Source organism: Colletes latitarsis, chromosome 10 (assembly GCF_051014445.1).
Source record: "Colletes latitarsis isolate SP2378_abdomen chromosome 10, iyColLati1, whole genome shotgun sequence".
Classification (NCBI taxonomy): domain Eukaryota; kingdom Metazoa; phylum Arthropoda; class Insecta; order Hymenoptera; family Colletidae; genus Colletes; species Colletes latitarsis.
Window position 1 is genome coordinate 27,360,987 of NC_135143.1, and position 22,100 is coordinate 27,383,086.

The 22,100-nt window shown below is 32.7% G+C and overlaps 8 protein-coding genes across 10 annotated transcripts; 4 read left to right on the forward strand and 4 right to left on the reverse strand.

The window, feature by feature from the left end:
• Window positions 1–101: 101 nt before the first annotated feature.
• Hmgcl (hydroxymethylglutaryl-CoA lyase) lies at window positions 102–1,772 on the forward strand. Its single transcript, XM_076775723.1, has one exon. The coding sequence runs from the start codon at window positions 748–750 to the stop codon at window positions 1,723–1,725; it is 978 nt and encodes a 325-aa protein (XP_076631838.1). The 5' UTR covers window positions 102–747; the 3' UTR covers window positions 1,726–1,772.
• On the reverse strand, window positions 1,132–6,744 carry LOC143346966 (armadillo-like helical domain-containing protein 3). Its single transcript, XM_076775713.1, has 11 exons — window positions 6,607–6,744; window positions 6,111–6,296; window positions 4,585–4,870; window positions 4,339–4,472; window positions 4,041–4,251; window positions 3,578–3,872; window positions 3,259–3,476; window positions 2,827–3,059; window positions 2,636–2,762; window positions 2,270–2,544; window positions 1,132–2,196 (listed from the first exon to the last, which is right to left on the reverse strand). The coding sequence occupies exons 2-11, from the start codon at window positions 6,261–6,263 to the stop codon at window positions 2,104–2,106; spliced, it is 2,025 nt and encodes a 674-aa protein (XP_076631828.1). The 5' UTR covers window positions 6,264–6,296; window positions 6,607–6,744; the 3' UTR covers window positions 1,132–2,103.
• On the reverse strand, window positions 6,606–12,059 carry Prors-m (prolyl-tRNA synthetase 2-like protein, mitochondrial). The gene is made up of 8 exons (XM_076775719.1): window positions 11,727–12,059; window positions 11,399–11,650; window positions 11,009–11,270; window positions 10,737–10,918; window positions 10,455–10,670; window positions 9,305–10,396; window positions 7,226–9,229; window positions 6,606–6,744 (listed from the first exon to the last, which is right to left on the reverse strand). Exons 1-6 carry the CDS (start codon window positions 11,886–11,888, stop codon window positions 10,082–10,084), a joined length of 1,389 nt encoding a protein of 462 aa, XP_076631834.1. The 5' UTR covers window positions 11,889–12,059; the 3' UTR covers window positions 6,606–6,744; window positions 7,226–9,229; window positions 9,305–10,081.
• Shop (sulfite oxidase) lies at window positions 6,855–10,242 on the forward strand. The gene is made up of 7 exons (XM_076775716.1): window positions 6,855–7,122; window positions 7,678–8,310; window positions 8,389–8,575; window positions 8,643–8,768; window positions 9,058–9,250; window positions 9,324–9,524; window positions 9,600–10,242. Exons 1-7 carry the CDS (start codon window positions 7,082–7,084, stop codon window positions 9,902–9,904), a joined length of 1,686 nt encoding a protein of 561 aa, XP_076631831.1. The 5' UTR covers window positions 6,855–7,081; the 3' UTR covers window positions 9,905–10,242.
• Window positions 12,060–12,849: 790 nt separating the features above from the next.
• On the forward strand, window positions 12,850–15,837 carry Exd2 (Exonuclease 3'-5' domain-containing 2). 2 transcript variants are annotated; one of them, XM_076775715.1, is made up of 8 exons: window positions 12,850–12,857; window positions 13,537–13,579; window positions 13,926–14,002; window positions 14,082–14,381; window positions 14,471–14,595; window positions 14,686–15,098; window positions 15,181–15,551; window positions 15,628–15,837. In XM_076775715.1, the coding sequence occupies exons 2-8, from the start codon at window positions 13,558–13,560 to the stop codon at window positions 15,835–15,837; spliced, it is 1,518 nt and encodes a 505-aa protein (XP_076631830.1). In that variant the 5' UTR covers window positions 12,850–12,857; window positions 13,537–13,557. The 2 variants fall into 2 exon arrangements, with proteins under 2 accessions (XP_076631830.1, XP_076631829.1); XM_076775714.1 differs by lacking the exon at window positions 12,850–12,857 and having other exon boundaries at window positions 12,864–13,579; window positions 13,861–14,002.
• A 66-nt stretch (window positions 15,838–15,903) lies between these two features.
• Blp (mitochondrial import inner membrane translocase subunit Tim16) lies at window positions 15,904–17,034 on the reverse strand. Its single transcript, XM_076775724.1, has 2 exons — window positions 16,832–17,034; window positions 15,904–16,751 (listed from the first exon to the last, which is right to left on the reverse strand). Exon 2 carries the CDS (start codon window positions 16,696–16,698, stop codon window positions 16,297–16,299), a length of 402 nt encoding a protein of 133 aa, XP_076631839.1. The 5' UTR covers window positions 16,699–16,751; window positions 16,832–17,034; the 3' UTR covers window positions 15,904–16,296.
• Window positions 17,035–17,373: 339 nt separating this feature from the next.
• Fntb (Farnesyl transferase beta subunit) lies at window positions 17,374–19,905 on the reverse strand. 2 transcript variants are annotated; one of them, XM_076775721.1, is made up of 7 exons: window positions 19,808–19,905; window positions 19,303–19,419; window positions 19,084–19,215; window positions 18,776–19,014; window positions 18,381–18,681; window positions 17,779–18,020; window positions 17,374–17,714 (listed from the first exon to the last, which is right to left on the reverse strand). In XM_076775721.1, the coding sequence occupies exons 2-7, from the start codon at window positions 19,414–19,416 to the stop codon at window positions 17,525–17,527; spliced, it is 1,218 nt and encodes a 405-aa protein (XP_076631836.1). In that variant the 5' UTR covers window positions 19,417–19,419; window positions 19,808–19,905; the 3' UTR covers window positions 17,374–17,524. The 2 variants fall into 2 exon arrangements, with proteins under 2 accessions (XP_076631836.1, XP_076631837.1); XM_076775722.1 differs by lacking the exon at window positions 19,808–19,905 and adding an exon at window positions 19,506–19,665.
• A 141-nt stretch (window positions 19,906–20,046) lies between these two features.
• Window positions 20,047–22,100, forward strand: LOC143346969 (uncharacterized). The gene has a single exon (XM_076775718.1). The coding sequence runs from the start codon at window positions 20,190–20,192 to the stop codon at window positions 21,729–21,731; it is 1,542 nt and encodes a 513-aa protein (XP_076631833.1). The 5' UTR covers window positions 20,047–20,189; the 3' UTR covers window positions 21,732–22,100.

Here is a 22,100-nt window from a genome sequence, read left to right on the forward strand (position 1 = left end):
TGTGGGGATTTCCCCCTAAGGTTGTCGTGGTGGCGCTACCGTCGCGCTGGTGTAGTGAGCGCGTGGGAGGAGATTACGCTCCCGTCTGTTGTCCACGTAAGTCGATTCCGCGCTTTGTTCCCGCATCGCAATATTAGAAGGAAGTGGAAGTCTCTATTTTCTTTCCCACACAGGTACTTCCGTTCCCTTCAATTGAAAAGAGTACGAGTAAAAAAGGAACATTTAATAAATGACTTTTAAAACCTCGTAGTTTTGTATTAAATGTACTGTAGTATTTAAATCTTAACTTTAGGTAATTGAACTTTGATCACAGGATGTATTATCTTTCGTTAATTCCCACTTACTAATTTATATAATAATTTTTTTCGTTAGACTGTCTTCTAGTTTTCTATTCTTAATTTTGATCGTTGAAATACATTTATATAATTTCGAATCCATCGTTGTGTATATCTTGCTTGTTTACTTTAATGTTTTATCTGCGTATTATCTCATTTTCTAATGATTAGTTTCTTGCATAAATATTCCAAGCGTGCAATAGTAGTCGCGAACGAAAACATTTGTATAATTTCTATGAAAACACCGACCTTCATTATATATTTAGAGTATAATATTTTAAATTCGTTATTTTTAAATATAAATTGTTACTACTGATATCAATTGACAACATAGCATTTTGATTTATTGATAATTGTGTATCATTCTACAGTGTACAAAAGAAAAAGTAAATTTGTTACTTAATTCATTGAAATGTTTAAAGTGATTGATATCTGCAATGTATGTAAATTTTCACTAAAAAATATAAGAACATTTAGCAATTTCGTAAAATTAGTTGAAGTTGGACCACGAGATGGATTACAAAACGAGAAGAATAATGTGCCAACAGAGATTAAAATTAACTTAATTAATAAATTATCAGAAAGCGGATTAAAGAGTATAGAAGTGACCAGTTTTGTTTCGCCAAAATGGATTCCACAAATGGCAGACAATGCTGAAGTTTTTCAAAAGATTAACAAGAAACCTGGCATTTCTTATCCCGTATTGGTACCAAATTTAAGAGGTTTAGAAGATGCATTGAAAGTAGATGTAAAAGAAATAGCTGTTTTTGGGGCTGCATCTGAATCTTTTTCAAAAAAAAATATTAACTGTTCGATCGATGACAGTATGAAGAACATTAAAACAGTTATCGAAGAAGCAACTAAACAAAACATTAGAATCAGAGGGTATATATCTTGCATTGTTGGATGTCCTTACGAAGGTGAAATCAAGCCAACAGTGGTAGCCAATATAAGTGCATTCATGTTACAATCTGGATGCTATGAAGTTTCTTTAGGAGATACCATTGGTGTAGGATCTCCTAACAAAATAAACAAAGTATTGCACGAATTAAAATATGTCTCAAACGACCTGAATAAATTTGCAATTCATTGCCATGATACCTACGGACAGGCTTTGGTAAACATTTATACTAGCCTTGAAAATGGTATAAGGGTATTTGATTCGTCTGTGGCTGGATTAGGAGGTTGTCCGTACGCAGCTGGTGCTTCTGGAAATGTTGCTACCGAAGACCTACTTTATTTTTTGCATGGACAAGGTTTAGAAACTGGAGTAGACCTTAATCAAATAGTAAACATTGGAGATTTTATCAGCAGTCAGCTTCAACGGAAGAATCAGTCTAAAACAGGTGTTGCAATTCTTGCAAAGGAATCTCTGAAAAAATATATGTAATTGTATATTTTTGGAAAATATTGGCACCAATAAAATATATGAATTTCGTAGATGTTCGTCATGTGCGATTACTAAACTATCAGGTATCGGAAGAAACATAACAATCTAATCGAAGACACATAATAATCTGAATAATTAAAAATTCAGTACTTATTAAATTTTAATGACTCTTCAAATCTTGTATACACAATTTATAGAAATATAGCATAATAATCAATGACACTATGCGGTAATACTTTCAAATTTCGTGAACTACGTTCTTTGCGATATGAAAAAAATACATGCGAAGCCGGCTGTAATACAGAAAATACATTATAATACATCATGATAACAGAGGGATGCGCAGGATTTGATTCATACTCCCACGTTGAACCTATGTTACGAAATATTTGATAATTCTTGTAATATAGCCTGTGTGTCTAACGCACTTAAATCTATCGAGCCCCTGGTGTCGATTACAACTCCTGTTACCTGCAAAGTAATACGAATATGTACAGAGCCAACGTCTCGCGTCCACGCTTTCGCGTATTGATCGAAACATTACCATTTCTTCAAAAAATGTAACGTGATCTGGTTTCTCAGAATATCTCTCGTATTGATCCAAATTATCTTGTAATTTCAATGTAAGACTGTCGTAATTCTGTATTATGATCGCTAAAATTTGTTGTTCTGTTGGCGTGGACAAACTTTCGCTGGCCAACCATGCTGTTATTTTTGGTGGAAAGTGATTTCCTATGTCTCTCATGTTCACCAAACAATTTGTTAATTTTAATGCATGTTCTTTATACTCGTAAGACTCGCACGTTGAATATCGAAGCGCTTGAACGTATAAATTTTATTTTTACTACACGTCATTGCGCAATTTATGTTAAACAATAACAACAGAAAGGGTCATTTATTATCTACATACCCATGGCATTCAGATTTGTAAAAATAAGCCTCATTCTTATTATTTCGTAAAACAATTCGTCGTAGCTACTTGGAGAAGGTAGTAACGCATCCCCATGTGTGATAAACAAATTTAAGATATTAACGACCTACGAAATTTAAATTAACTCCGTCAATCTATACTCATTTTCGTTTCTGTCGATGTAAATTTACCTCAATAGCTAACGGGAAGATATTCATCTTTTTAATAAGATGGCTTTCGTGCGTCGTTAGAAACTTAAGTAAATTGATTAACGCCGTCCAAAGATCTCTCCATTGATAACCAAGCTTAACTCTGCATCTCTTTTGATAACAAAGCAACCTTTGTAAAACCCCAATGCATTGATGGTAAAGTTCAAGAGGAAATTTTTTCATCATGTGCGATGTAATAAACTCGACAAGTAGATCTACAATTTCACAAGAATCATTATACCGTGCCAGACCGAATTCATTTATATAAAATGCACCGTGAAAAATGTTATTTCAAACGGAAATAAAAAATAACTATTTAGAATAACAAATGCGTATGTTAGATATGTAAAATATTAAATATCACATGTCTTGACCCTGTACAGATCTGATATTGAAATGCATAATAAACTGTACCGAGTAATGTAGCAGCCAAAGGCTGTGCAGGCGCTGCTTTGTCCTGTATCTTTCTATGATGCATCGGTACTCGATGGAGTTGCACTCTGAAAGCCAAGTTTGCGTCGTGCATCAAACTATTCGCGTACTGATCCTCTGCGATGCAGCTTAATATGAGGAAGCACAATTTAACATTATTCATTATTGCTTCTGTTCTGATCACCTGCATGACTATCGAACTGAAACAGCAAAAACATTTTCTATGAAAAGAAATTCAACGCAATCGTCCGTGCAGATGAATTTCGTGTAGAATTTAAGGAACGTAGCTAGCGTTGCTCACCAATACTGTAAAAATGTAGCCAGTAAATTGAATGGTTGAGCCATTACGTCGGGTATTTGAGCTCCGGGAGCTACCACGTTTGGTCCCAAGGTATTATTTGGAGATGGAGGGGCACAGGTATCACTTTGCGTGTACGCTAAAGTTGTTACAAAATTCCGATTTAAATGCGTCGCTTCGTAAAGTGCTAATAACAATGCATTATTCGCACGAACTTGTTGCGTCTTCGCTTCCTCCTCTCCGACGAACATACTTCCTACTATACTGGTCAAGGAAGATAGCCAAGACGCTTGTATTTCTGCATGCAAATGTTCTCCATTATTGCATTTGTATTAAATGACACAATAAAAAAAAGGTTCGTGTAAACATTATACAGAGTAAGTTCTGTTTTTATTGTTTCCGCGAGCAGAATCCATTGCTAAAGCTGTTTCATTTTGAACATCTTGTATACATAAATGTTTTGTACCTGCTCTTTGTTGAGCAAATTGTCTGCAAAACTCCGTCAATGAGCTCGATATTACTTGGCCGTATCCATTTAGAGCTAGTTCGTCATCTAAAATCGATAACTTAACGATATAAGGATTTGCCCTTTCGTGCTTTCTATAATTGACCAGAAGTGTTAATAGTAATACTGCGTCATGGCCATGACGACTTCTAGCTGCGGTATCTCTCAATAACTGTACAAAAAGGAAATACGAAACGTTCGTGCTTAATTTACATGTTTCTGACCATTTTATTAATACTCATACCAATCTGACACCTACTTGAACCAGAGATTCAAAAACACTATTAAGCATAACATATTCCAACAAAGTGTTTTGACTAACATTATCCATGCCAGTTACGATAATTAATAATAATTTCAAGCACAAAGCTTTTAAGCTATCAGGGTATTCACCTGGAATTACGGAAAATTACAATAAACAACTTCTTCAGATAAAACTGTGAAAAATTCAAATATTAAATGTATATCTGAATCTTTGATTTCTTAACCCTTGGACGACTCATACCTGTTAAAAAATTATTACAGTGTTGCATTAATGTTGTCATCCTCTGTTCCGCGGAATCAAATCCTACTAGAATATCTATCAAATTAAATCCACAGTCGCCTTGACTAGCCTTCTTATACATAGATTGAATAACAGCTGCTAAAGTTTGTAAAGCATATACAACTCTGAATGGATGTTCGTCGACTAACGTGTCCACGCAATGACAGACTAAGGCATTCAAGTTTTCTCTGCTTGCATTTAATTGTTCTGCTGTCATATGCAAAATTTCACTCTCGATATGTGGGACCTGAATAGATCAAAAGAGAACATACTTTCGTTTACTTCGCGAAAAAGTAGTTTATACTTAGCATTTAGTCACTGAGTATATAATGTATCACTACAATTCATTTGTTACTTCCTTTGACAGTTGTTTCTTTTCTTGTGAACAAGAAATGTTGGTTTACTGAGGTACTGCAATTTATTTGGTTAACTGAAAAATTCTTTTATACTGAACAATGATACCACTGACTTATGATTTCAAGTTTTAAAACTTTGCATATTAATAAAATACCACCATGATTGGTAAATTTGTTACTAAATTGATACAAGTAAGTTTTAAGATTTCTGTGATGTTTTACAAAGGTACTATCATGGTTCAATATTTATATGAAATACATTGTATAATCTTACAGTCATTGCCAACATGGGAAGTAACAAAATATTACGGAAGAGTATGTATGTATCAATTAAAATGTTTGAAATATAGAGTTCAGACGAGCGAAGCATGGTTTAACTTCAGATGCAAATTTATGCCAGGTAGTCTTCAGAACGAACTAGAATGCAAAGAAGCTGTTCAACCTAAAAGTACGCATTATAATAAAAAAGAAATGAACACTTTGCTACGATTTTTTAACTTGTTAATCAACGTACGCTCCGCCGTTTCATTCCGTGTATCATTTAGAGAAGGACAACCAATCTAAACAAGAAATACTACAGAAAGAAAAACGGCCTTCCGAAGCTTCATTTAATAGTGTAAAAAGTCCTTATATTGCTAGGAAATTTGTAGCAACTGCAAAGACAAAGAATCCCCAAGAGAATGAGAAGTATCAAGAAAATGAAAATTACTCTTTCCGCGAAAATTATCCAAGAAAGAAACAGCAAAAGGTATAATCCAGCTGCAGTTTTTAAACCTTTGACCGAGAATGAGTATAGTGCAAGTACATGTTACGTGATGAACCCTTTTTTACACATCGATGCAAATAGTGCTATTTACAGTCCAATTGTTAATAATAGTTAATAACTCTGTAATAAAATTATACTTTTCTCAACAAATTTATCCAAAACAGATGAAACATGCTCAGTAATGAAAACTGCAAACAAAAGACCCGAAGAACTTCCAGACTTCAATTTATATTATATTAACCCTTTATTATAAACTATGAAATCTTTTTAAAAATGTATATCTTTTATAGATTTATTACTTATATTTATATAATAAAATAAAATCTGATATACAATAAAAGCAATGTATAAAAAAAATTACTGACCATAGGTTTGATTAGGAATAGTTCGTTCCAAAAGTTTGGATGTGCTAACGTCAAATCTTCTCCTTTGAAGAAACTTTCATATATCGGTACGAGCTTTCCTTTATGTTGTCGTTTGGAGCCCGATATGCTCCGTTTTCTCATTGCCATTGCCATAATGGTTTATTCGTTTTATTTCATTTTCTTTGCCTATAAATTCATTTTCAAATGACAACAATTTCTAGTATTATAAATCGCTTATGTTACACAAATATAAATAACGATCGTAAACATATTTCCAACAATAAGTAACGAATTTAAACAACGATGCTTAATATTATTCGGAATTTTTATTTGAAATACGTAACAATTATCTACCATAACCTCTTTGTTGCATTGTGAATTATTTTAAACGAACGAATAAGAGTTTATCTATTAAAATTATTGTAAAATTGTAATTGTAAAAGGATATAAAAACTCTCAGAAATATGAGAAAAACAAGTAATAAATATTTACTCACTAGTAAAGTAAGTAATTCTTTGACATCGTATAAAAGGTTCTTTTAAGTATTTGGGAAACAGTTTTAAGCGTTCTTTCAACTATTACTATTCGTTGTGCTTGGGTTTTTTAACAGATTTCATTGAAAAATCGCTGGATGCTGAAAAAAGGAAAATAATAATAACAGAAAGAATTACAAAAACACCATTGCACGAGGATGACAGGGAGCCATTATCGAAGAAAATAATTGATAAGCATCGCATATTTATTGAAATACGTTCGTTCGAAAAAATTCCGTTAAAATAAACTGAAAAAATTAGATAACGATATCGACTTGGATAAATTATTTAACGCACAGTCTCTCAATTCTGGAACCAAACGTTACAGAATACAAACAATAAAACGTGTACCTCCTCTAACTCTTACAATTAACCTGTGCTTTAATACCGGTTATTGCATTGTTTTCATTATTGAAACAGATTTAAGAATTTGGCGCCATGATTTCACATTCGAGAATTCTACATCATCTGAGGAACAAGTATGTTTGTTACTTTAACCCTTAGACGATTGCGCAGGGTTTATTAGAGTCCGGTATCATTATTTTATTAATGACTCATCGACTTAATTTAATTATCATTTACCATTTTAAATAATCTTCTTCAATTACTTTAATCTTATGCCGTGATTACATATTTTTATTACTTTTAATAAGCTGAGACTAAATTATTTAAGTCTTAGGGTTGATTAAAAATCTCCCGCAATGCTTTACGTATTTGATATATTGTATATTGGCTCGAAGATGATAAATTATATTTACAGAGGTCAAATTAAGTAGATATGTGTGTTTTTAATTACGTATTCACGAAACCCGTAAAAATGTACATATTTCTCAAATGAAATGGTCGTAATATTATATTTTTTAATAAACAATTTATTAATTTGTCATCTAACAAATAATTTTTCTCATTGGGGTAATAAACCTAATTGCGTACTTTACGTGGACTAAAATCGCGCGGCGTTTAAGGGCCAAAGTACATCGTTATTTTAGTACAATATATATATATATATATATATAGTAAAATATTTATTTCAGATCTCTGTTACGAATATCAAGAATTTATGTACAGTATTATGTTAAGACATGTAGACAGTATTCGTTTTGGAATAAAAGAATTTACACAGGGGAAAATGGGTTGAAAGGCAGAGTTGTTGCGAAACGTATTGGCAATTGTAGTATCGTTGCATCCATATTATGTATATCTTATTTCTATGTGCATCGTAAGACAGATGCACCGCTTGAGAAGACAAATGTACAATGCGGAGAGTTTAGGGCAGATTTAAAAACTTACACTTTAGAAGAAGTAAGCAAACACGATAATAAAGAAGCTCGTGTATGGGTGACATTTAAACAAGGGGTATACGACATAACAGATTTTATTGAAAAACATCCAGGTGGTCCTTCTAAAATAATAATGGCAGCTGGTAGTTCTATCGAACCATTTTGGGAAATCTTTGCTAATCATAACGTACCAGAGATATATAAGCTGCTAGAATCAATGAGAATCGGAAATATTTCTAAAAAAGATTCAGTTTCCAATAAAGATAATCAAAATGATCCATACGCGATGGAACCAACTAGACACAAAGCTCTAAAAATTAACGGACATAAACCCTTTTGTGCAGAACCACCTCCTTCTTTATTAGTTGAAAGCTTCATTACACCAACGTAATTATAAAACTCTTAAACGTGACTTAAGCATTTTGTTTGCTGGAAAAATTGTACCCAAATATTGCTCTGTTTTAGAGAATTATTCTATGTTAGAAATCATCTTCCTGTTCCCGAAATAGACATGAAAACTTATACTTTGGAGTTAGCTGTAGAAGAAACAACACAAAAAACCTTCAGTTTTGAAGACATAAAAAAGTATCCAAAGTATACAATAACAAGTGCTGTAATGTGTGGTGGGAATAGGCGATCTGAAATGGCACAGGTAAATCGGGCTCGATTTGTTTTGATAACAAAAGAAAAACGTAATTATACTCGTAAACTTTTTATAGGAGAAACAATTAAAAGGGCTTAGTTGGGGCGTAGGTGCTGTCGGTAATGCCACGTGGACCGGTGCAAGATTATGCGACATACTAAAAGATTTAGAAATTAATGAAAATGATTATAATCATGTACAGGTATTATTATTACGCTTTATATGCGATGTTCTGTAATTACTTAGGTTGTATTACGAATTATGGAACATCTTATATACAGAGCAAGGCACTTAAAACAAGCAACTTGAATAGCTTGCCTACTTTTGGCGATGGAATAAAATTTTCCCCTTCAAACCAAACAAGATTGGTTTAATGCATTTTTTCAGACGATCTGTTTTAAACGCCGTGCTCTGTATACACAATATACATTTACTAAAAATATATTAACGAACAATAATCCATTAAAAATTAAATAATTGAATGAAATCAGTTTGAAGCATACGATTTAGATCCTTCTGGTTCACCATACGGTGCAAGTATACCTATTAGTAAGGCTATGGATCCCAGGGCAGATGTAATTTTAGCTTACGAAATGAATGGACAACCAATTCCAAGAGACCATGGGTTTCCCATTCGAGTAATTGTCCCTGGCGTTGTAGGGGCTAGAAACGTAAAGTGGCTTGGTAATGAAATAAAAAAGGTCACCTTTCTAATTAAACATAGTACAGTTTTGTTACCTGTATTATTAATTCACAGGCAAAATGATCATCTCAACAGAAGAAAGCCATTCGCAGTGGCAACGAGGCGATTATAAAGGTTTTTCACCTAGCGTCGATTGGGATAACGTGGACTTTTCTAAAGCACCCGCTATACAGGAAATGCCTGTGATTTCCGCAATTTGCAAACCAGAACCGTTGGAAACGGTCAAAGTAAAAAATGGAAAGATAAATGTTAAAGGTAAAACGTTAAATTCGGTTCTAAAGGGTTCAATGGACATAATCGATTTCATGATTCGATCAAATTTCTCGATAGGATACGCATGGTCGGGAGGTGGTCGGAAAATAATTCGAGTCGATATAACGAACGATCAAGGTGCAACTTGGCAAACAGCTGACTTAGTCGCGGAAGACACGAGCGCTAAACAGGGTCGTTACTGGAGTTGGACATTATGGAACGTAGATATTCCTGTGAAAAAAGAGCACAAAGAAACAGAAATTTGGGTAAAAGCTGTGGATGCATCGTACAATGTCCAGCCAGAAAGTTTCAAAAATATCTGGAATTTACGAGGTTTCCTTTGTAATGCATATCACAGGGTTAAAGTTAAATTGGAACACTGAATTTCCAAAAACAATTTAATATTATATAAATATTACTAATGTAAAATTTGCTCGTTTTGCTTTTACGATTGCTTTATTACAAAACAATAAGTAATGTATAAGTACAATTAAATCTTTATCTTTTTTACAAATTAAATTTACTTTTTTGGCTAAATTATAAATTAATTGGATTTACCCTCAAACAGCTACTTTCGAAATATGCGCTTCTTCAGCTTTGTTATTTTCATCATTAAAATAATTGTATATACTTTCTAAAGGTACTTCATGATATGCTGAGTCACTTACATTATGGATTTCAAATAATGGTGGTACCTGCATGGCTTTCTTACCAATTACAATAACATAAGGGAACCCACTTTGTCGAGCATATATAAGACGACTTCCAATAGTTAATTTCGTCCTATCATCGAGTATAGTGTCAATATTCAATTGATCCAAAATAGTTAGTATTTGGTCCACGTACTCAGATGCAGTATCTTCCTTGCTACCAGTCTGCAAAGTCACAATGTTTTTGACACTTACAAAAAGTATTGCAAGTAAAATGTAATACCTTTGGTGGTATAATGCACACGGTATAAGGCGCTAAACCTTTTGGCCATCTTAGATCATCTTCGACGGACAATGCTTCGGCCGCAACAGTAAAGATGCGACTCAAACCAAGTCCAAAAGAACCCATTGCCAATGGCAATAATTCGTTGGTGTGTGTTTTATATAAAGCATTCAGAGGTTTTGAATATTTTGTATCTAGCAAGAACGTATGCCCCACCTTGAATTAAACAAGAATAATCGCTGGAGAAGTAATTCTAATATCGATATATACCCGTCCTATTACCTCTGCAGTATGTTGTTCAAGAAATTTGTTCTTACATTGAGGACAATGCGATTCTTCGCATATGGTTTTGTTAATAGAGTACTGGCAAGACGAGCATACACAAATAATATCTTCTCCAATGTTGCTTGTATAATGATACTCGTGGGATAGCAAACCTCCAATCAATCCTGTATCACCAACAGCTGCAAATAATAATGTTACAGACTTATGGTTGTAAGATTCTTATTTCATATTTTAAGTCGTTTGTTATACAATATTATTTAAATTATTACCTTTTCTAAATGTTATACCTATTTTTTTAAATACATTATCATACGCGTCGCATACTAAATCATAAGTCTTCTTTGCATCATCCAGAGTTTTATCGAACGTATATAAATCTTTCATGACAAACTCTTTGCTTCTAAGAAATCCAAGACGAGGTTTCATTTCATCTCTCCATTTATTAGAAACCTGATATAATTTTAAGGGTAAAAGCTTTGGAGACAGAATACCAACAGATGCTATTAAATCACAAATTGTTTCTTCGTACGACTGTAATAAAACAGATATAAATTTTATTTAAAGTGCATGCATAGTTACATAAATAAAAACAGAAACTACTACTTTACTATTAAATTTAGTAATTCCTTTCAATTGTTTCACTGCCATTTGTTACTCACTGGACTAAGTATATATTCTTTCCTGTGTCTATCCTCTATTTTAAATAATTCAGTCTTATTGCTTTCAAATCTGTCCGTTTGTTTCCATAAACGTTTGGAGGTTAAAGCCGGGAGCATTAATTTTTGTGCTCCTATCCTCTCCATTTCATGATCAACAAGATTTATCAATTTATTTAAGACACGCAATCCCAGCGGTAGAAATGCATACATTCCATTATTAACTGGTCTGATTAATCCATAATTGATCAAATTCTATAACGAGTAATTCAACAATTTATTAGATAAGAAATAGAAACAAAAAATGAACAGTACATAAATAGTGGTATACTTTGTAAGTTTTCGTATCGTTTATTTTTGTTTTAATAGCGGAATGCGTGGCACTTAACGGTTGAAACAAGTGCGATACCCTATGTACATTACGGAATGGTATGTTAGCCATTTTCAAAAAATCAAGTATCAAGTTCGCGCAGGCTGCAACGTTTAAACACATTCACACATATTGTATGCAAAAGTGTATTCGTTTCGATCGACAAAGGGGAATATGACATGTGTATTCCCCTCCAACGACAAGAATTAAGGGGCACTGTTTACACTCAGCACATAAACAATTTTCTGTACCATACAAATCGCAGTAAAAAGCGTAAGAAGTAAGTGACTAATTGTTGTAGTCTATAACCTACAATTGTAGTGCCGCCATACGGCCATACCCCTAGGCCGTGCCTAGAGAGGTCAACGATAGGGACGGTCGCTCGTGATTGGCTGGGACACAAGGAGCACTTCGTGGAGTTCGTAGCATTCTTTTCTGTATCGATATGAGAAACGCATCTCTCACACTGTGAATAAAGGTTATCGTTCTCGTTGAACAATAATTCGTCTAATGATTCTAATGATTCTTTAATATCCTAACCACACGGTTCCCCATACGTGTAGAGTAAGCTACAGAGTACATTCTTCGATACCTTCCCCGAAGCTTCTTAAATCTCCGCCGGAGATTCTCCGGGAGTGTAAATTTCCTACATTGTAATGTACTCTAACGCCACCTACCCATTTTGCGTTAACTAAACATAGCTTAACACCATATGTATACATACTAAAGTAGTATACTAAAGTTTAAACTTAGGCCGGCGTTGCCGGCAATGGGTTGGATATTTTGCTCTTTTTGAAAGATTTTGAAAGATTGATGAGAAGCGTCACGAAGAGACTAAAACAGGAAGAAATGTACAATAACTATGTAGCATGTCATTTTACGTATTAAAAGAACAGTAATACTGATATACTTACTTTAAATGCCCTAATCTGTATCACCTGTTGCTGCTGCGTGTTGGACCCGCAAAAACAGTTTCCTTATAGTTCCATATACAATACAGGTCAGTACGTAGAATACGTACGTTAATGTTTTCAGCACGCATGCGCGAGTGAATCTAACCCATCCAACAACATAGATTTCCTGATGGAACCGGTATGTTGTCTGGTATATTTGCTCCCTGATCGTGTGTTATGTCTGCAGTGATTTGTAGCACCGTGCGTTGATCGTTTCTCCGAGTGGCTACGGATTTCCTTGAACCTTGTTCGGTTAATTATTTAACTTTTGTAATTAAGATCGTGATGTACTTTTCGCGCGATTATTCAAAAGTCTTCTATAACATAATAATCCAAGCGTACTTTACGTGGAATTTCTTGTCTTTATTATTTTTCAACTATCGGCTAGTTATTTATGATCAATCGATTTAGAATTCAAATTTAAGTATAACGGTAGATTTGATTAACTTATTTATTTAATATATCTAATTACCGATGTATTTATATCTTAAACAAAAAAGTTTATGTGTATATATATATAAATATATATTTATTTATTTAAGTAAACTTCAAACAAGAAATATAAATTGTACATAGAATTTTTAATACTAATTCTTTCACATATTGGAACCTATTCTCGCGATTAATGCATCCTGCAAGGAACAATATGTTTCTTGTATGTGTAACTGTGGGCCTTGTGTTGTTGGCCTCTAAATACCGCAAGAACGTACTGCAAAGCGTTAAACATCTTTGTCAAACTATAAAGAATAAAAATTATAAGAAGAGCGATGACAAGAAAAGAGATCTTAAAATTACGTTAGACAAAATTATTTTGGCAGATACTCCAGAAAAATGTGATTATGCCATTCAGTGTATTCGCTGGTAAGTTATATATCGAGGTATACCTTGACACCATTGTCTGTCATGTTTATCAACTACACGGCAACACAATGTTTACATTTTTTCTGTATCGTATGTTTGTCTATGGCTGCTGGGAACATTAATCATGTTTATTATTTTTTCATTCATATAGTTCTTATATTATCATTTATAATAAATTTAGATTTTTGAGATTTCAAGTGAGAACAAGTAATCACAAATACAAAAACTAAAATTACTTTGTCTACTTACACAGTTCTAAGTAAATATGTTTTATGTTAAAGCAACTTATCTAATGATATATTGGGTTTTGACTGTGAATGGGTTAAAGAAGGACCTGTTTCTCTAGTTCAGCTTGCTACAATTAATGGAGTATGTGGCCTGTTTCGCATTAGCAAAATTGGATATATTCCTCACAAATTAAAAGTATAATGTTTCTATTGTAATTACAAAGGACATAAACACAAAATATTGTATAACTATGAAGCAAAAAATATTCTTTTAGGAGCTGCTTGCTAGTAAACGTATTCTTAAAGTTGGAGTTGCTTCATATGAAGATGGGCAAAAAATAATATCAGATTATGGGTGCAGAGTTGGTGGTACACTTGATTTAAGGACATTAGCAGAACATGCAAATTTGCCAAGTCCTAGAAGTTTAGCTGCAATGAGTTTACAATATTTAGGTTTGGAAATGGATAAATTAATAGAAGTAAGGTGTAACAATTGGAATGCTGACACTCTTACTGACGAACAAGTAGCATATGCTGCTTGCGATGCAATTACGTCTGTTCTTATTTATGACCAGGTGAAAAGAAATATAACAATTCATACTTATTTTAATAGTTTCTATAAAAAGTAAATTAAATAACATTTAAACTACTTTATGTTTTTTAGATTGTGCAAATGATAAAAGAAAAGTATTCTTTGTGGGAAAACTTTATAAATTATATTAGAAGTATATGTAATAAAAATTTAAATATGCAATTACATTATTTACCTAGTGGAATAATTGATACAAGGTAATGAGATATTTCTTATATTAAGAGATTTAATTTTCTGTAAAAGTTGTTTTGATGTATAGAGAGACATTTACAAATTATTTATTTAAGGTTCAAGGATCAAAAAATATATACAACTGTTAACCACAGAAACGCTAAAATCAAAAATTTTGAAGAGTTTACACAAGATTTGAAGGAGAACAACAATGTTGTATATAAACACAATATGTCTACAAGAAGTAAACCATTATATTATAATTGTTATTTACAAGCCCCAGATGGAGATGTATTATGTACGTGTGATCACAAGAAAGCTAAATGGTACATTAATAAAGGATTAGGGGACATAATTACGGAGGAACCATTTACCGTGAGGTTGAAATTTGAACCTTCCGGACGTGCTGTAGGAGAAGTTGGACAATATTATACACAAATTAAAATCAATCGATGCGTAGTATGTGGAGCTTCAGAAAAATTTATTAGAAAAAATGTTGTGCCTAGAGAATATCGTAAATACTTTCCATGTAAGTTATAAAACTGGAACATAATTTGATATAGTATAAAACATATAAAAGTAAAATTTGAAAAATTAAAATTATTTTTTAGTGGTGATGAAAGCACATCAGTCGCATGATGTATTATTATTATGTCCAGCGTGTCATGAACTGAGCAATTACCATGATCTGCAGCTCAGAAGAAAGCTAGCAGACATGTGTGGTGTGCCTCTAACTACTCCACCGACACATACACGCAATAAATATGTAAATAATTGGTGGAAATTATATTCGGCTGTTAAGGCATTAAGAAAAGGAACATTACCTGATATACGTTGCAAAGAACTAGAACACTATATTTTACAATGTACTGGTCAAGAAGTTACACCAATTCTCCTAGATGCATTATACAACGAATTAAAAACTACAACAGTTTCAAAGTCTAATCTAGATAAAACAGAGCGTCAACCTCATGGTTTGAAGGTATATGTTGGTAGATTAAAAAGAACAGCCGTTTTATAACAAACTGAAAAATATATTTACACGTCGTTCCTCATAGGTAGTTCAATATTTTCAAAGGAAGGAAGGTGGACTGGTAAAATTCGAACGCATGTGGAGAGAACATTTTCTTTTGAATATGAAACCAAAATACTTGCCAAATTTATGGTCTGTTCGTCATAATCAAGAAAGATTAACCATTCGTCAATTACAAAATAGAATTAAGCCAGAAGAAGCAAAGGTAGCTGGTTTGGTGAATAATGAATTTTAAGTAATCTATACATAAAAGGACTCGTATAAGAGCGAGAACTTGTATTGAAAGACTGTCACATAAATCTATATGTTTCTTAGGAACATTTATTTACATAAACATATGCATATATATATATACATATATAAAATATTTATATGTATACATATATGTACACACACACACATACACAAGATCCAATGGTTATTTATTCTCACCCAACTGTTTTCCTTTTCGAAAGTAGGATTGATCAATTTATAGTCGATACAAATACTGTAATGTACAAGATAAAGGCTGATATACTATTTTAGCAAAATATCTTTCAGTTTAATATTTTAACTAATAACAAAATACAGTCATGGCAATTTTGATCAATTACACGTTTCATAATATTTATTTATAATTAAAATGTAGATCACTAAATTTGTATATACAGACTTTGAGGATGTAATAATTCAATTTAGACTACAGAAACATCAACTAAAGTTGTTTAGTGCTATCTTGTCGTACGGAATTTTCTTTTGGGGGAGGAACATTTTGATTACTTAGTTCTTCATCGATACGTTCTTTGGCACGCACTATTTTTGACTGAATATAAAAAGAACCACCTTTAGATCTGTCATTAACTTCCATGAGATACTTATAATTACGCTCGATAGCTTCTGTTTGATCCAATCGTTCAACATTCAGGATATGTAATGCTTCATCTAAGGTAATTCCAGTTCTAGAATTAGCTGCTGCATGTTGAGCACCTTTTCTTCCACCGCCTGCTCTGCGCGCAGCTTCTTGACTTGCTGCAATTTCTTGTCGCAATGCTCGTGCAAATGCTTTGCCGACGACTCGCGTGCCCATTATAACTATTTGTATCAAGTATTTCGCCATAACCTCTTTCTCCAAATTGATTGTCAAAATTTTTCGTGATGTTATTTCCCTATCTATAAGTTTCAACCTTTAAAATGTGCTTTATTCTTATAGAATTTACTTTTTAAAATTTTCAAACGATGACACTACTGACCTTAAAACTTCACAAAGGTTTTTTTTTTATACAACGTGTTAGTAACACGGTGTTGCTCGTGCTCTCGGCATTTCCGGACGCATTTGGACTTATATACAACGCAGTGCAACACACTCGTGGACGTTCATAAACCGAATTTTCATTAAAAAAAAATATGTAATATACCATTCCAAAAACTTGTGATACAATGTGAGTTTATTTAGAGGCAATTCGATTTAAAAAAAATTGAAACAAACGTACAAATATGGATTTGTAAAAACAGTTACCATTAATAATAGAAACGTTATATACGTTGATGATGAAATTCCATTAAAAAGAACGTAATAACAGTTATTAATACCAAATCGTAAATAGAGTTTGTTAACTATCTATACGTTAAATTTATTTTACGTCGGTGTGTTTGCTTCGATTTTTTATACTTAAACAGGATAGGTTAGGTTAGAATTAAATAAATAAAAATTTAGTTCATTATTTTCCCACATACTCTACTAAATGTTGGTATAGTATGATTATAAATATTACTGATTTGAATTGTCATAATTCTTAATTTTATTGATAAGTAACTTTATATTCACACTTTGTTGGTCAATTTTAATACGAAGTGAAATAGAATCTGTCCTTTGTAACCTTTTCCAAAAATGGGATAGAAACACTTGTTACTCTATTAATGCACTTCAAATATAAAATACATAGTTACGAAGGTATTGGTCGTAGGTGAAAGTATTTCATTGCTTTGATTACACACGTATGTTCTAGATTATATAAAGGATGAATTAGTTCCAACTTATTCTCGAGATTACTTTCAATAATCTGTGGTCGTGGAGACATCTGTGCAATTGATAATCCGCTAAGTGCATAACATGTATGATATATATCTGGTTTTCTAAAATAGACATAAAATGTTGTATTTTTGTTATACTATATACTGCAGTAATAGAATTTCGTACATTTCAGGTTTATCTACTAAGCCACCATGAGCATACTGGCAGCAAATTAGTAAATATTCTTGCAAGGCCTTTTGATCGTACAACCAATAATCAGATTGTGATATACACTCTTTTGTCATTAATGATATATTAATTATTGGAAAACATGCACCCTGCCAAAATGAATAGCAAGAATCTACTTGTTTGTTAGGACGCCCTTGAAATCCACCCTCTAGGCTCATTTGTCTGTTCGCTAACCATCTCTGAAAATAAATAAAAATAAAATAATGGACTTTTTAACCATTTGCATAGATAAAATAAATATTCCATGCTCGACGCGTAGACCGTATTAACAAGCGCAAAATAATCTGCAAACACTGAATTAGAGTTATTCCACTGAATGAAGAACAATCTAAAAGCAGTGTTGCGATCCGTTAAATCGTTTTGAAAAGAACAATCGTTGATAACGCAAGTTGTTTGTCAACCAACCATTGATATCATAGATAATTAAAGGGGCTTTCACTTGTGGATCATTCTATACTAAATAATATTGAGTAATTCGACTCATTCTGCTTTTTGATGCAAATGGGTTAATACTATACAATTTCAGACAATGTAAATACCATCAGTGGTCTGAAATCATAGATATCAGGTTTTCCAAGAATTATAAGCGATGCTAATGCACAGTATGTATATCCCCCATGAGCTTCCATTCCAGGGTAACCTCCAAATCCACCATCCCATGTTTGGCATTTAAGTATAAAATTCTCTGTTCCTTCAAATAAGTCAGGAGTATATAAATTTGTCAGTGATGCTACAGCAAGTGCACAGTATACTCCTCTCATGTCCACTTCGCCATCTGCATGCAAACTAAAAGAACCATCCTTTCTTCGTCGAGATAATATAAACATTTTAAGTCTTACTCTGGAATCAATGTACATATAATTTTTTCAATGGTATATACGAAGCTTTAGTGTCAATGACTGTCTGGCATTCTACTTATTTAGTTTGTATGTACCTGTCAATTACTTGATATGCTTGATAAGTACCAATGCTACATAATGCAGCCACTGCAGAATAAGTAGAACCTAGATGAGGAAGTAGTCCTGGATTTCCTCCGAATCCTCCTTTTGGTGATTGACATTTGGCCAAAAAATCAACAATTTTAGAGTATTCATGGTCGTCTAAACGTTCATCTAATATATTGAGGGAATGTAAAATCCAGTAACATAACCATGTTCTGCTGCAGTCGGAATTCTGAAAATATTACATAGGAAAATAAAATTATAAATTTTATATTAAAAACTGATAAATAATGGCACTTACCTCGTAAGTATTATCAAGATGATGTATAGACTTTTTTAACAGTTTTATATGTGTTTCTTTCATCAAAGTGGGTTTATGTGTTTTGGATTCATTTAACTTGTATAATTTAAGTATAATATTTTCTACGCTAGTCTACAATCGAAACGTAAACAAATATAAGTTGATAAAAAGATGGAAGACACACAGACCGGTTATATTTATTGACATAAAAAAACATGCCTGAAGGATCGACGTTTTAGATTGTTCACCTTCGTCATCTTGCATCTGTTTTAATATTTCGGCATAACTTCTTAGATTAGGATCATTACATTTATGCACCATTGAATCCCCCATAATCTATTGAACACACGAATACGTTATATCAATATCACGACCAGTATAGTCAGGTGGGGCGGAGTTTTTAGTCATGCGTAATTGCGTACTGGAAATCGCTTCAGTTTAACTTCAGTATAGTATTAAAATCGAGTAAAAATGGGTATTGTATGCGTGGCTTCTTGTTTGATTGGTTTAGAGAATTCTATAAAAATTCTTGATAAATGAATAACGGAACTTTATACGGGAGAACGATGTTGAAGTAACTATTGAAATGTTCATAACGCAATAGCCTTACGTGGCCTATCCCAAGTAATTCAGCTACTCCCCATGATTGAATATACAATACTTTCTTTAATGCTAATAGAAAGTTTAAACTTTTTTATTCTGATACCAATTAATTAGAACTTACGTTAAATACAATTGCAAATGATTAAAAGCTATACGTGGAAAGTATTTACATAGTAAAAAATTTTAGTTATTTAACTGGCCGTGTGGTGGAGTGTATAGTGTATCGTCCTTCCACGAGAAAAAGGCACAGCACACAGTGTGTGTACATCCCCACCCTTGCTGCAGTTTGTTGACTCACAGGTATTGGTCGAAAACGGTGACAAAGATCGGTGACAGCCAATCAGCGAACTGCAGCAAGAGTCGGGATATAAACACGCTGTGCCTTCTTCTCGTGGAAGAATGACACGTATGTACGTCTCCAGTTAACGTTTGCCTACCTGAGGTCCTTATTTCATCTGTGACTTTATTATAGTAATTATGGTAAACATCACAAACGAGCAATAATGTATATTATAACAAATGATTACTTTGAGCCAAAAGCTTTCATTCTCAATACATTTTACGGCGAAAAGACTTGTTTCTGTTGGAACGAGGACAAGCTTGTAATATTTCCATACGCGAACAATGATTCCGTTCATCTTGACGTTTTGACAGCTCCGGCACCGATAAAAAACATACAATGTTTCGAAGGTAGAGCTTTTTTAATTTGTTCACCACGAGGAATATACAAAGTTTCGAAAGACCGGGAATTCGCAATTTTGAGTAAAAATGCAATTGGAGTAGGTACTGTATTTTACGAGGTATTGAAACCAAGGAATAAGTATCTCTATTTAGATAATAAACAAAACATGACAGGTAAAGTATTGTTTCAAATTTCTTCTGAGGAAGGCGATTCAATCAACTTATGCTGTGTTTATCCAATGGATACAAAAAATACTACGGAACAGTTTATGAGTACCATAACAAATAAGGATTCTACGGTAAAAAATTTATGCATAATTGCAATTGGAAAAAGAGTTCTAACATTAGTAAATGAAACTGTACAAATGATATATAGTAGTATTTATTCTATTAGAGATATTATACCGGTACGAACAAATTCTAAGGTTGCTGGATTACTTTTCATCACTAGTACAGATATTATTGTTATGCATTCAAAAGATAATAAACTTACTTTTGAAACAATTTTTTTGGGAGTAACCTTACAAGCTATTTGCGCTAATTTTAGCCAATTGTCAGAAGATACGTTATTGCTTGTTTATTCGGACAAATCTAAATTATATTATGGAAAAAAACAATTATTAGTTGATAACATTCAACGAATGAGCATTCAAGGTGAAAGCTTTATTTGCCTGCAATATTACGATTCGAAAACAATGGTAGGGTTGACCATGGATAAACAACTGATAGAGTTTTCTATAGATACAGTGGAAAGAACATTATCCACTGAAAATGATACTCTTATCAACCTTCATTCTGACATGTTAAAAGGTACTAACCTTATAATGGATAAGATTTATAAAGGAACTCAAGAATTGCATAGATTAAATCAAGTATTAATAACGGAAGAAGATAAATTAAGAAGAATAAGTTTATATGCTCATAGACATAGAGTTCAATTTTGTCCAAAAATATTGATACATAGGATAGCTAATAGATCATTCTTGTCAGCAAATTTTGGCGATATACTACCAAAGAATAGTTGGATTGTTTTTAATTTGAAATCGGAATATCAAAATATATATTGTATGAAACAAGTAGTAGAGCAGGAGACTACAGTTGATATGTATATACCCGAAGGTAACACAGTAAATTCCTTGCAAATTACAATGGATTTAATTGCTTTTAAAGAGGAAGCACATGCCTGGTGTCTCATAAAGAATTATATAACTCCTAAAAAAAATACGAAGAGAAAAACAAGATCAGTCAAGACAGATTTTATAAATTCTAAAATTGAAATGATTGAAAGCATGATAAAAGAAGGGAACATCGATATGAAAAAATTATCTGAAATTAAAAAAACTGTAAGAAGACAATTTAATTAGCAAAACATAAAATTTACGTTGAGCGCTTGTGACAAAGGAATCCCGTTTTAACACGTTGACCGCCAGTCTAAAACCGTAAAATTGTTTACGAAACCAAAATTTTGATTTTAGACAATTGTAAACTGCATAACTTAAAACTCGTCTTAATACTTACTTTCACAGCTTCGTTAAAATTTATAAATTTATGAATTTCGTAAATAAGGGTAGTCAAATTTGTTTAAAAACAAAGTTTACTCCTGTTAAATACATGTTTATAAAATTTTGTACTATTTTTTGTATTACTTTCTATTATCTAATTAAATATACAGTAGTAAATTAAAACAATTTAAAAAGAAAATTAATGTTTCGTTCTTATTTGGCGCAGATCCT

Excerpts from the sequence above, each read along its gene's own strand:
- Hmgcl (XM_076775723.1), top strand. The coding sequence starts at position 748 with ATGTTTAAAGTGATTGATATCTGCAATGTATGTAAATTTTCACTAAAA.
- LOC143346966 (XM_076775713.1), bottom strand. The coding sequence starts at position 6,263 with ATGGCAATGGCAATGAGAAAACGGAGCATATCGGGCTCCAAACGACAA. Across the intron at positions 2,763-2,826 it reads TCTTCCCGTTAGCTATTGAG|GTCGTTAATATCTTAAATTT; the intron begins GTAAATTTACAT and ends TAAATTTCGTAG. Across the intron at positions 2,197-2,269 it reads TTACATTTTTTGAAGAAATG|GTAACAGGAGTTGTAATCGA; the intron begins GTAATGTTTCGA and ends ATTACTTTGCAG.
- Shop (XM_076775716.1), top strand. The coding sequence starts at position 7,082 with ATGATTTCACATTCGAGAATTCTACATCATCTGAGGAACAA. Across the intron at positions 9,251-9,323 it reads TAGAAACGTAAAGTGGCTTG|GCAAAATGATCATCTCAACA; the intron begins GTAATGAAATAA and ends ATTAATTCACAG. Across the intron at positions 9,525-9,599 it reads TGGAAAGATAAATGTTAAAG|GATACGCATGGTCGGGAGGT; the intron begins GTAAAACGTTAA and ends ATTTCTCGATAG.
- Prors-m (XM_076775719.1), bottom strand. The coding sequence starts at position 11,888 with ATGTGTTTAAACGTTGCAGCCTGCGCGAACTTGATACTTGATTTTTTG. Across the intron at positions 11,271-11,398 it reads AAGAATATATACTTAGTCCA|TCGTACGAAGAAACAATTTG; the intron begins GTGAGTAACAAA and ends GTTTTATTACAG. Across the intron at positions 10,919-11,008 it reads AGGTATAACATTTAGAAAAG|CTGTTGGTGATACAGGATTG; the intron begins GTAATAATTTAA and ends TATTATTTGCAG.
- Exd2 (XM_076775714.1), top strand. The coding sequence starts at position 13,344 with ATGCATCCTGCAAGGAACAATATGTTTCTTGTATGTGTAACTGTGGGC. Across the intron at positions 14,382-14,470 it reads CTGTTCTTATTTATGACCAG|ATTGTGCAAATGATAAAAGA; the intron begins GTGAAAAGAAAT and ends TATGTTTTTTAG. Across the intron at positions 15,099-15,180 it reads ATATCGTAAATACTTTCCAT|TGGTGATGAAAGCACATCAG; the intron begins GTAAGTTATAAA and ends ATTATTTTTTAG.
- Blp (XM_076775724.1), bottom strand. The coding sequence starts at position 16,698 with ATGGCGAAATACTTGATACAAATAGTTATAATGGGCACGCGAGTCGTC.
- Fntb (XM_076775721.1), bottom strand. The coding sequence starts at position 19,416 with ATGGGGGATTCAATGGTGCATAAATGTAATGATCCTAATCTAAGAAGT. Across the intron at positions 19,015-19,083 it reads ATCTTGATAATACTTACGAG|AATTCCGACTGCAGCAGAAC; the intron begins GTAAGTGCCATT and ends TAATATTTTCAG. Across the intron at positions 18,682-18,775 it reads GCATATCAAGTAATTGACAG|AGTAAGACTTAAAATGTTTA; the intron begins GTACATACAAAC and ends CATTGATTCCAG.
- LOC143346969 (XM_076775718.1), top strand. The coding sequence starts at position 20,190 with ATGTATATTATAACAAATGATTACTTTGAGCCAAAAGCTTTCATTCTC.